Raw genomic sequence first — 12210 nt, 5'->3', positions numbered from 1 at the left:
TCCACCTGCCTCTGCCTCTCAAACATGAATTAAAGGTGTGCACCATCACCCCCAAGTGAGTGTATAAGTTTTAAAGTAAATGGTGATTGGCTTCTCTGGATTCTGTGAGTAATACTCAGCTCAGAGAAGCTCAGACACATTATTTTAATTTACAGGTTTCTTGAAAGAAGCCGTCTTTGGGTTCATTTTATCTTATGTATCAACTATTTATCTTTTATTTTCTATATTCTTTTTTTTTTTTTGGTTTTTCGAGACAGGGTTTCTTTGTAGTTTTTGCCTGTCCTGAAACTAGCTCTTGTAGACCAGGCTGGCCTCGAACTCCCAGAGATCCGCCTGCCTCTGCCTCTCGAGTGCTGGGATTAAAGGCGTGAGCCACCACCGCTTGGCTATTTTCTATATTCTGTATCAGCTGTTTATCTTCTGTGTCAGCTAGTGTCTGTTGGGCCAGCTATTCTATACTTGGTAGTAGTTTTGAGAATCTTTGTAAAATAAACAAATTACTTAGGGGGTTAACTCCTAAGTCAACTGTCCCTAGAGTGGTTTTAGAATTTAAGCCTCATTCAGATTGGGCAATCTTGGTTTCACAGTCCAAAACTATAGCCAACTAAGTGTTCAGCTGTGATAAGAGCATGTCTTTAATGTTCACATGATATTCTTCACTTCCTCCTGCTTCTGCAGAGTGAATCATTGTTAAGACTTCCCATTGGAGGGAATTGGAAGAGATAAGCAAAGATCAGACTAGTGTTGTTGCTTCACTGAGGCAGAAGATTCTGAGATGGTTCCATTGGTGGGAAGGGTGAAATTGTTGCGTTAAGTTAGAGCTTTTATTTCTTGGTTTATTTATGTATTTTTCCACTATGTATAATTGTTTATTTTTGTTAGCTTTTAAAAAAGAAAACTTGAAGAACTTCAATAAAGGAAACAAAAAGGCTCCTTGGTCTCACATTAATGATCATTAAAAACCTTCACTTTGTAATGCCACTGTATTTGTAGTGATGCTTATGAGCTACTATAGTGTTCAAGGCTGCCTTTCTTGCAAAAGGTACAACATGTGTGGCTGTGTGCATCCTCATGTTGTGTATGTGTGGCATTCTCTTAGGAAAAGAGCAGGATGGAATCCAGTTGTACTGAGCATCTCACCTACATGGTGTTTTGTTAAAGGATTGTCCTCTGAATTAACACTACCAAAGTCAAGCAGAATGGCAACCTGGTCACCTTTCTGCCAGGGTTTGCTTAGTTGAGGTGATAAAAAAAAAAAAAACATAAGCACAGAGCTAGTTGTGGTGGTGCAAGCCTTTGAACCTATTACTACCTATTAAGTCAAGAGGTAGCGGCAGGTGGATCTGAGTTCAAGGCCAGGCTGGACTACATAGCAAGTTCCAGGTCAGTTGGAGCTACAAAGTAAGACACTTTTGTCTCAAAAACCCCAAATAACAACAATAAAAAGAAGCATGGGAGAGCATTTCAGTTTTAAAGTAGGTGAGCTATTCTGCTTGTACCTAGAGCAAAGATGATCTCATTTTCTCTTTATTTTTAGAGTCTTTTATTCAAAACTTCAGTGTTCTCTACAGTCCCTTGAAAAGGCATCTTACTGGGAGTGATTCTGCTCAGTTCCTGTCTCAACATTTAATCACTGAAGTGACAACTGATACCTTCTGGGAAGTAACCCTTCGGAAACAGGTATGGGACTGGAGAGATGAGTTCATGGTAGAGCACTTGAGCATTACGAGGCCCTGATCACTATAAGAAACAGGTTTAGGGGCTCAAGGGTGGGCAAAAATTTCTAGAGCTGTAGTCATTTGGGGGAAAACAGTCTATTTCTGATATGCACGTTAGTCTAGTGGTGAAATATGAGCAGATTGCATGGTGCTCTTCTAACTGCATGGATTGTAATGAAACCACATAATTAGAAGTAAAGATGAGAAAAATCTCACCATAATTCCTGCAGTCAATGACTCAATGCCTTCAGGCCTCTGAGCACAGCAGGAAATGAGGTCCAGGACCAGGTGTGACTGTCTCCCCTTTCCACAGGATGTTCTGCTGCTCTATTACACACCGTGGTGTGGCTTTTGCCCATCTCTCAATCACATCTTCATCCAGCTAGCTCGGCTTCTTCCAGAAGACACATTTACTGTGGCTAGGTAAGGACACCATTTCTGCCACCCAGCCCATGGGAGGTAGGCTTGAATCTGATAATGAAGATGTTTATTGCTGACTGGATTAATAGGAAAACAGGTACAGGTTTGTGTAACATGAGGGCCTGCTAGTTGGGGTTTCTGTCCTGCCCAGATGCAGTTATCCACGTTGGGTGCCATTCTGTAACATGAAGGCTTGCTTGTTGGGGTTTCCATCCTCCCCAGTTCCCACAGCAGGCAAGTCCCAAAGAAAATCACACAGACGTCTCCATAAAATTTTAAACTGATTGGCCCATTAGCTCAGGCTTATTATTAGCTCTTGTAGCTTATATTAACCCATTATTCTTATCTATGTTAGCCACGTGGCTTGGTACCTTTTTCAGCTGGGCAGGTCACATCCTGCTTCTTAAGTGGTCTGGGCAAGACTGGGAGGAATGAGCTTCCTCCTTCCCAGCATTCTCCTGTTCTCATTGCCCCGCCTCTACTTTCTGTCTAGTTGACCCGCTTATACTTCCTGCCTGGCCAATCAGTGTTTATTTAAAACATGATTGACAGAATACAGACAATTCTGCACCAGGTTTGGCTGCTTGGAGGTCTTGGAAAAGGGAATGCCCAGCCCTGGGGCTCAGAGCCTCTGCCCTTCTTTGTCTCTTCATCAGTGAGATTAAGAGGAAGATTTTGTTAATAGCCATGTGTCTAATTTTGTGATTCTATGGCTACTTTATGTGGGCTTTTGTATAAGCACATGTTGAATCCTTTGTTTTGAGACAGGCTCTCAGTCTATAGTTCAGGATGGTTTGAACTTGCTATGTAGCCCACGCTGGTCTTTAATTCCTGGAAGTCCTTCTGCCTTGGTCTATCAAGAGCTAGGGTTACAGTTGTAAGCTACCATATCTGCCTTCAAATACCAGTTTAATTACACATATTCTGCGACAGTTGTGTACGTGGGTATGTTTGCTTTGTTTTATTTTGAGACAGGGTCTACTATGTAGTCTAGGATGACCTAGAACTCAGAACCATCTACCTCTGCCTCTTGAGTGCAGATGCTGAAGATGTACACCACCATACCCAGCTCCTTGACAGTTTTATATGTGTATACACTATATCCTGGTTACACTCAGTGCCCATCTTTGTTTGCCTTTCCACCCCTGCTAAGCCTTTCACTTTTCTCCCCATCCTGATTTCACGTTGTTTTTGTTTAGTAATTGAGTTTAACCAGAGTCACTCACATGCTCATGGTGTGGAGCCACACACTAGAGCATAGAGGACATGTCAGTGGCTACACTACTGAAGATCAGTACTTCCCCTCCCCCAGCATCCATCAATATCAGTGGCCATCCCTCCCCCCAATCATCAGTTCTTAAATCTTTCCATCTCCCTGAGTTTCTCCACTCACAGATATTGGCTGCAGACAGAAGCTTCTCTGATAAAAGCTGAGAGCAGCATTTGCCTATGGGTATAAGCATAAATATTTAGAAAGCAGTCTGATACCATGTACATTTAGTAAAGATGTTCACTCTTTTGATGAGTTTTTATAGTACCAGTAAAACTCCCATTCCTTCCTATCCCTCAGATTCAGTCAGAAAATACTCATGCCACTGTTGTACCTGTGGGCACATCTTGCATGGAGGTCAGCATTATAACATGCAAGGTCTGCTACTACTGGGTGACAATATTGGTGACTTTTCTTTCTCAGCTGCCTGATATTACATTATGGTTAGAAGGGGAAGTCCTTCCAATACTTTCAGCTTGATTTCTTTGTCCTGTAGCCAGGATGTGTGGTGTCTGAAATTGGGTCTTACTTTTCTGGTCAGCAATAGCATTAGCTTGTGCTGTTTGGAGGACCTTTGGGACTTTCATGGCTAACAGATGGGGTGGTATTACCCGCCCCCCCTTCTGTTTTTTTAAGACAGGGTTTCTCTGTAGTTTTAGAGAGCCTGTCCTGGAAACTAGCTAGCTCTTGTAGACCAGGCTGGACAGGGAGGCTGCACCTGCCTCCCAAGTGCTGGGATTAAAGGTGTGCGCCACCACTGCTCGGAGGTATACCTTATTTTTATAAAATCAGGTTCTCTCAGTGAACCTGGAACTCAACAGTTGGCTAGCCTGGCTGACGATTGGGTCCTGGAATCTTACTATTGTTTGCCTCCTAGCACAAGTGTGCACCACCATACATGGCTTTCTATGTGTTTTAGGGATCCAACTCAGGTTCTTATGCTTATATAATAAGTGCTTTACCAAGCCCTCAAATCCAGTTTGTAAGGTCAGGAAGTGAGCAGTTTAGCTTCAAGGTATATCTTTTCCATCCTTGGCACTAAATGTGAGTTACCAGGATATGGGGAAAAATAGCTGAAGAGATAGATACAGTCTCTCTGAGGAAAAGATAACAAAAGAGGAACATATTCTGGGCTAGAGAGTTGGCTCAGTGGTTAAGAGCACTGACTGCTCTTCCAGAGGACCTGGGTTCAATTCCCAGCAACCACATGACAGCTCACAACTGTCTATAACCCAGCACCCATGGAAAAACATCAATGCATATAAAAAAATAAAAAAGATGAACATATTCCACTACAAGTGAAAACAACATACTTGATGCTTTCTTTTTTCTTTTCTTTCTCCTTTTTTTTTTGTTAGTAGCAGTATTGAACCCGGGACCTCATGCATGCAAAGCAAGTGCTCTACTCCTGAGCTACAATCCCTAGTCCCAATAAAAAAAAAACATGCTTTAAAAGGTAGTCATAAGATGTGTATGTTTGTATTTCACCTGCTGCCTGCTATGTATTTTCAGTAATGATCAGAGCCAAATTTGAGAGGTTACTGTGCTGAGAGATTGTTACATACATAGAGGCTTAAACCTCAGAAAACCAAGTGAAGCTGCTGTATCTGTTCATCGTTTTCTTTTAATTAATCTGAGGCACAGATAGGCAACTTGCCCAGAATTATGGAACATGTAAATTAGAGATCAGTATTCAGAATCAGGAGTTCATACTCTAGATACACCACACTTAAAATGGGATAGGGCTGTAGCTCAGGTGATAGAGTGCTGTTGTATATACAAAGCCTTGATTCAGTCCACAGCTCTTCATAAACCAGGTGAACTAGGTGGTGGCTCATGCTGGTAATTCTAGCATTCAGGAGGTGGAGGCAGAAGGATCACAAGTTCAAGGTCATTTCAGCTGCATAGTGAATTAGAGACCAGCCTAGACTACAAGGCATCCTGTCTCAGAATAGTAAAGGAATTTTTGAAATAATTAAAAATTTAGCTAGGTGGTGGTAGCGCACATCTTTAATCCCAACACTTGGGAAGCAGGGGCAGGTGGATCTCTGTGAGTTCGAGGCCAGCCTGGTCTACAGAGAGTTCCAGGACACCCAGGTGCTACACAAAGAAACCCTGTCTGGAAACACACCACATACACAGAGCTTAAGGACAGGTAAACGCTAGTGTAGACAAAGAATACAGCATAAACAAACAACTGGAAAATTATAACCTGAGAAATGCAAATTAAAACACCAATAAAGTCATAACAGTTACTAAATTTATAAATGCATTCAAGTGACAGAATCTTGAATTGATAAAGTTGTTATACTCAGACATAGCTAATGGAATTGACATTTGCAAGAAGTTACAAAAAACAGTTGTAGGTTTCTGACTCATTTAATTTCACTTTGGGACTTAGGAAAATAGGGATTGCAGAGATGTGTGGGCCAGCTCTTAGAGCATTCTTTACAGCAACAGAAAAGTGTGTTCAGTAGTGTTGGTATAATGGACAGTAATAGAATATGAGTTGTGTATAAGCCACACCTGAAAGGATCCCAGGAAGGAAGCCTCCAGTGGCCCAGTGCAGTTCCCATGAGTCTTACAGTCTTTTCACTTCACAGTTGACTCTTCATTGAAGTACACATTAGGAAAGAAAAAGGATTCAGTTATAAAATATGATGGCCAGTACTCCTTAGCTGAAAGGGGCACTAGTGTTTAGACAGACTTTCACAAGCAGAAGTAGATGTGACATTTTGTTAAAAGATGTGGGGGGAAATTGCATGTGGTTGTGCCAGTTTTGGAGTTTTCTCTGTGTATATTTGAGACAGGGTCTCCTGTTTCCCAGGCTGGCCTCCATCTGCCTGAAGCCCAGGATAACTTTGTGACCCTCTTGCTTCTGTCTCTTGAGTGCTGTGACTGTAGGTGTGCACCATCATGCCAGGTTTAAGGGCTTTGCTATAAATTATGCTGAGCACTCTACCAGCTCAGCTACATTCCTTGCCCATATGCCAGTTTAAGCAAATACACAACACTAGTTTATACTGCTTGATCATCTCACACCATTTATACTTTTTTTTTTTTCCAAGATAGGGTTTCTCTATGTAGCTTTGGTGCCTGTCCTGGAACTCACTCTTGTAGACCAGGCTGGCCTCGAACTCACAGAGATCCACCTGCCTCTGCCTCCCGAGTGTTGGAATTAAAGGTGTGCACCACTGCCTAGCCCCATTTATACTTTTTGAAAACCCCCACCAAATTAACAGGTCCAGACATTATCATCTTCCATATCACTGGTCATGAATATCCCTCACTTAAAGGATGCCATCAGCCAGATGTATGGGTCAGCACATGTGGATCCTCAGCACCTGCTAGGTCAGTCCCTACTGCTGGAGGGCCATTCCCCAGGGCAGTTGTCGATTACACCAACAGTAACTGACCAAAGGATGGGTGATTTAGTAGATGCCATTTTTTATATTCATAAATCAATCTGCTGACCTTGGTGGTCCACTGCCAGTAATCCCAGCACTAGGGATGATGAGGCAAGATGGCTGCTGAGAGCTTGATGCCATCCTGGGCTAAACAGTGAGAACTAAACTAGCTGCAGCAGCCCGGCTCCATGATGGGGAAAATACAAACTTAAAAAGGGAGAAGAATTGGCACTCTGTTAAGAAAGTTTACAGACTATAAAGTGTAATCTTCAAAGAGATCTGTTGTGTGTCCTGTGCTCAATAGCTTTCTTTTTCTAGAACTAATACACCAGTTAAAATGCTTGCCAGATCCTGTTGGCAGATGGAGTGCTGCTTCACTGAGGCAGCTTGGGAGATTTATGTTTAATTTCAGGTTCTCGTATAACGCAGGGAGGACAGTTGGCACATGTTCTTAAAGTGTAGGTGCCTGATTTATACCTGTAGTAAGGGGTTTGGTCTACCCTGAGGCATAGAAATACTCCAGAGTCTTCAGATTTGGCCAGTCACTTCTTACCTAAGTCATTTCCTTTGCCTCTGCCAGGATCGATGTGTCTCAGAATGATCTTCCTTGGGAATTCATGGTTGACCGCCTTCCTACTGTTTTGTTTTTTCCCTGCAATAGGTAAGGCTGAATTTTTTTCAGTATTGGGCAGGTGGGATTTTCTTGTTGAGGCCTAAAAATGAAATGTGCTTCTGCTGTAAACCCTTCACTATGTTCTAAACTATTGTTAAAACCATGCCATTAGGGACATAGAGCAGAACTCTAGTGCTGAAATGTCACGTGCTGTAATTTTTTTTTTCTGTTGCTTTTTTTGTTTGTTTTTTGAACAGGGTCTCACTGTGTACCTCTGGGTGTCCTAGAACTCACTGTGTAGACCAGGCTGGCCTCAAACTCAGCCTCCCTAAGGTGCTGGGATAAAAGGCATATGTTAACAAACATGCCCAGCATGTGCTGGTTTTCTTTGATGCTTGCTCTTCCCTAAGTCTTTCTTACACAAGTGTCCATGTTGCCCTGAGAACTAGTTAGGTTTCATACTTGTGTGAACCTACAATTGACAAAAAGTGTTCATGTTTGTATGGGATGAGTCCTGCTGATACCCGAGGGAATACTGGCAGTTCCCCACCCACTGCTCCATTCTTAGGGAGCTCTCTGCATGTGTAGTCTGCCCTGAGGTTGTCTGTCACCCAGTTGTGCTGAAAGCTACAGTAAGGAGGGGTGGGACCATTAGCAAAGAGAGCTGGACTTGGCAATGAGTGGAGACCCAAATGTTTCCAAAAAAAAAAAAAAAAAAAAGGAAATGATCCCTCAAAGCCAAATAAGATGAATGCTGACCCCTTTGATTGTAGAATAGGTCCACAAGGGAATCCACTCACATCCCCTGTGGGAAATGGCAGGATCCTTTAGGAAGGCCTGGCCCATGTTTCAGTCACTTGTTTTAACTTCTTGCATTTTACAATCACTGCACTGTTGTAAGGGAGAGCTGCTTGTTCATCCCAGCCACCCAGCTAGCTTAGCCCTGAAATAACCACACAGAAATTGTATTAATTAAATCACTGCTTGCCCATTAGTTCTAGCCTCTTATTGGCTAACTCTCACATCTTGATTTAATCCATTTCTATTAATCTGTGTATCGCCACGTGGCAGTAGCTTGCCGGGAAGGATTCTAACCAGCATCCGTCTCAGGCGGAGGATCCATGGCTTCTCTCTGACTCTGTTTTCTTCCTCCCAGAATTCAGTTATGTCTTCTCCACCTACCTTAGTTCTTCTGCCCTTTCAACTAGGCCAAGGCAGTTTCTTTATTCATTAACCAGTGAAAGCAACATATATACAGAAGGAACTCCTACACACTGCACAACAGCAGTGTTTATCAGGCTTCTCTGGGAGAGGGCTTCCTTGCACTTTGTCAAGTCATTGCCTCTATTTTGTTCTTTATCCCAAAGAATGTGTGCTAGAATACTTCCCATGGTAGCAGGGGCTTGCCAGGTCACACTAAGAACAGTGTGGCTCAGTCTGTTCCACTGCTGGCTCTGCCATTGTCTTTCTAAGACATATTATATTGCCATATAATCAAGAAATCATGGACACTAACACCAGCAATTTCATCTGAATGAGACACAAGTTGGGCATGTAGTGTAATGATATGTAATTTTTGAATTCCAAATATACTTTTAAAAATGTTAAAGTTACAGCACACAATAAATACCTTAGCAGGCAAAGGCTCTCACAACGTGGACTAATGAGTGTGTGTACTTGGAAGGAAAGACATCTGCAGGGCAGGTGCACAAGAGGGACATGCTTGGCCAGCATTCCACTTCCGGAGCTGCCTTGTATCATAAAAGAATGAGTGCAGGCCAGGTATGGTGGCATACACCTTTAATTCTAGCTTGAAAGGCTCCGAGCTCTTTGAATTGAAAGTCAGCAGGAGTTATAAAATGAGACCCTGCATCCAAAAAAAAAAAAAAAAGTGAATTCACCAGGTCCTGCAGCCCCTCCTGTGTCCCTAGATACTGAAGAGTAGAAGACTGTCCATGTTTGTTAAACACAGAGGGTCTGGTGAATCAAAGCCTTTATTGCTTTGGAATGGGATTTTTCTCATTTCCTAAAAACAGATGGTAGGCACAAGTGGAGGGAACTCACATTGGCTGGTCCAGAGAGCATTTATTTGGCTTACCCAGAAGGTGGAATAGAAAATTATGTGACTCTTGCCTGGATAACCATAAATAAAAGGGGGCAGAGATGTATTGGCCCAGCAAGAAGCAGTCAGCTGAGTGAGGACTCTGAGGGCTACTAGGCAGCTCTGAGAACTAAAAGCAGCTCATGACTATCAGCTATCGAGTACAAAGGCTCACAGAAGGGGAAAATGAAACACTGTTGTAACATGTAATAAGAGGGTTTTTCATGCTTCACCTGCTCCTGCTATTTTTAGTGAAAGTATACAGCTGTACATGCAGTATGGAAAATGCAAACCCTACACAAGGTGGTGCTATGCAGAGGGAAATGCTAAGGTGTAACATGGCTGCTTCTGAGATGTGAAGGCTGTATGCACTGGAAGAGAGTGATTGTATGATTTTTACATCCCTGCAAACTACATTGCTTGTGCCCTATTGCAGTCAGAGGCCTGTCCTCCACCCACAGTGTAGCCTGCCTAGCTTCTTTCTCTCTTCTTCATAAGTGGAGGCTGGGATGTGGACCCTTACCTTCTTACACAGGGCTATCTTAGAGCCAGTCCCCAAATCAGTAGTCTGCCCTACTCTGGGCCAGAGGGTGCAGGTACTTGCTCCACAAGGATGTTCCAGTGTTGCACCAGGAAGAACCTCACTGCTTCTGAGGAGCTTTAACTAGATGTGGGACCTTTTTTTTTTTTTTTTTTTTTTTTGTTTGTTACTTTTTGAGACCAGAGGCTCACATTGTTCTCAAGCTGGTCTAAAACTCAGTATGTAATCCTGAGCCACCATTCCCAGATTAAAAGGACTACTTTTTGGAAGTGACCATAAACTCTGTGTCCTAGCTACTTTTTTTAAATGTATGGAAAAAAAAAAACCAAAAATGACCAACATTGACCTTTAAAATATATAGATATGGCAATGAAGGTATGTGCCTTTAATCCCAGCACTTGGAAGCAGAAGCAGGAGGATCTCTGAGTTTGAGGCTAGCCTGGTCTACAGAATGAGTTCTAGGATGGCCAGGGCTACTACTCAGAGAAACCCTGAGTCAAAACTAGAAAAAGAAAAAAAGTAGCCAAGCACGTCACTCTTATGATCCCAGCAGAGGAGACAGAGATGAAGATCACAAGTTCAGAGTCAGCCTGAACCACATATTGAGTGAGACTCTGTCTAAAACAAAACAGCTGGCAAGATGGCTTAGCTGGTAAGAGTTCTGAAAATCCAGATGGTAGAAGAGAACCCACTCCCATAACTTCTCCCTTGACCTCCACAGGGTCACCACTGCAACTGTATTCAAACACAAAATAAATGTGATTTATAAAAAGGTGGATTTTCTTATTAATTAATTAATTTATTTATTCATTTATTTTTGGTTTTTCGAGACAGGGTTTCTCTGTAGTTTTGAAGCCTGTCCTGGAACTAGTTCTTTTTTTTTTTCTAATATTTATTTATTTATTTATTTATTTATTATGTATACGATATTCTGTCTGTCAGGCCAGAAGAGGGCACCAGACCCCATTACAGATGGTTGTGAGCCACCATGTGGTTGCTGGGAATTGAACTCAGGACCTTTGGTAGAGCAGGCAATGCTCTTAACCTCTTAAGCCATCTCTCCAGCCCCCTGGAACTAGTTCTTGTAGACCAGGTTGCCCTCGAACTCACAAAGATCCGCCTGCCTCTGCCTCTGAGTGCTGGGATTAAAGGCATGCCACCATCGCCCAGCTGGATTTTTCTTTTGTGGTGCACACCTTTAATCCAATACTCAAGAGGCAGAGGCAGGCAGATCTCTGAGTTTATGACCAATCTGGCCAGCCAAGGCTACAGAGTGCAATCCTGTCTCTAAAACCAAAACATAACAACAACAAAATAATAAAATAAAAGATATGAAAGCATTTTTAGTATTGCCCCAAGACTTCAAAAAAGCATTCTGCTTATCAGTCTCATTCTGTAAATGTCTCTAGAGACATACTAAGGTGTCTCACAGTTCTTCACTGGGATAGTGCATATACATTTGGGCCTAGAAAAGACAGGTCCATTGTTGCTTGATAGAGTGGCAGGCCCAAGTACCCACTCTGCGGTCATGCTGAGTGCCCCAGGGAAAAAACATTGTAAAGTGCACTTAGAAGATTATTGATAAAAACAGCTGACATTGCAAGCTTTGAAGTTCTGTTTTCTGTTACTTGAAAGTTTTTATTCTTTCTCCTCCCCCATAAACATTACATAGAGGGACATAATCTGGTTTCTTTTTTGTTGTGAGACAAGATCTCACAGTGTAGTCTAAGCTAGCTTCAAACTTTTGGTTATACTCTTGCCTCAGCCCCAACCCGTTCCTGGAGACAAGATTTCTTTGTGTAGCCCTGGCTATCGTGAAACTTGATTTGTAGATGATTTGTCTAAGAATACCTAGCACTGAGCGAGCGCATCGTGGGACCCTGCCTTTGGAGCCCTGCCAGCTCCATTTCTTTACTCTGAGGATGTTGATTCCTGTCTGTTGACTAACCTCAGACAGAACTGTACAAAGTAGTGCTTTGAGTTATGGTGGCTAGATTGTGTGTACACAGGTAAACATACCTGTGGGAGAAACTTTGGTGGCTGGACAGTAAAATGACACATTCTGAAAAGGGCCTTTCTGAATAGAGCATGGAACAAAGATGTAGAAACCCCTTTGAATGTCACTATCCTCACTTCTGTG

General features: G+C 42.5%; 1 protein-coding gene across 6 annotated transcripts in view; it reads left to right on the top strand.

Annotated features, from left to right (window-relative positions):
- Nucleotides 1–12210, top strand: part of Txndc11 (thioredoxin domain containing 11) — an 80083-nt gene that overhangs the window by 66541 nt on the left and 1332 nt on the right. For 5 of the 6 annotated variants that reach the window (XM_041675928.1, XM_041675926.1, XM_041675930.1 and 2 more), the window contains 3 exons: nucleotides 1538–1680; nucleotides 2032–2141; nucleotides 7396–7476. In XM_041675928.1, the coding sequence (XP_041531862.1) occupies nucleotides 1538–1680; nucleotides 2032–2141; nucleotides 7396–7476 (334 nt within the window). The remainder of the gene's footprint in view (nucleotides 1–1537; nucleotides 1681–2031; nucleotides 2142–7395; nucleotides 7477–12210) is intronic. The other variant, XM_041675927.1, reaches the window with a different exon arrangement.

Source organism: Microtus oregoni, unplaced genomic scaffold (assembly GCF_018167655.1).
Source record: "Microtus oregoni isolate MIOR12 unplaced genomic scaffold, Mior012 000027F_ref0000203, whole genome shotgun sequence".
Lineage (NCBI taxonomy): Eukaryota > Metazoa > Chordata > Mammalia > Rodentia > Cricetidae > Microtus > Microtus oregoni.
The sequence above is the reverse complement of the archived record's forward strand: the minus strand, read 5'-3'. Positions and strand labels throughout refer to the sequence as shown.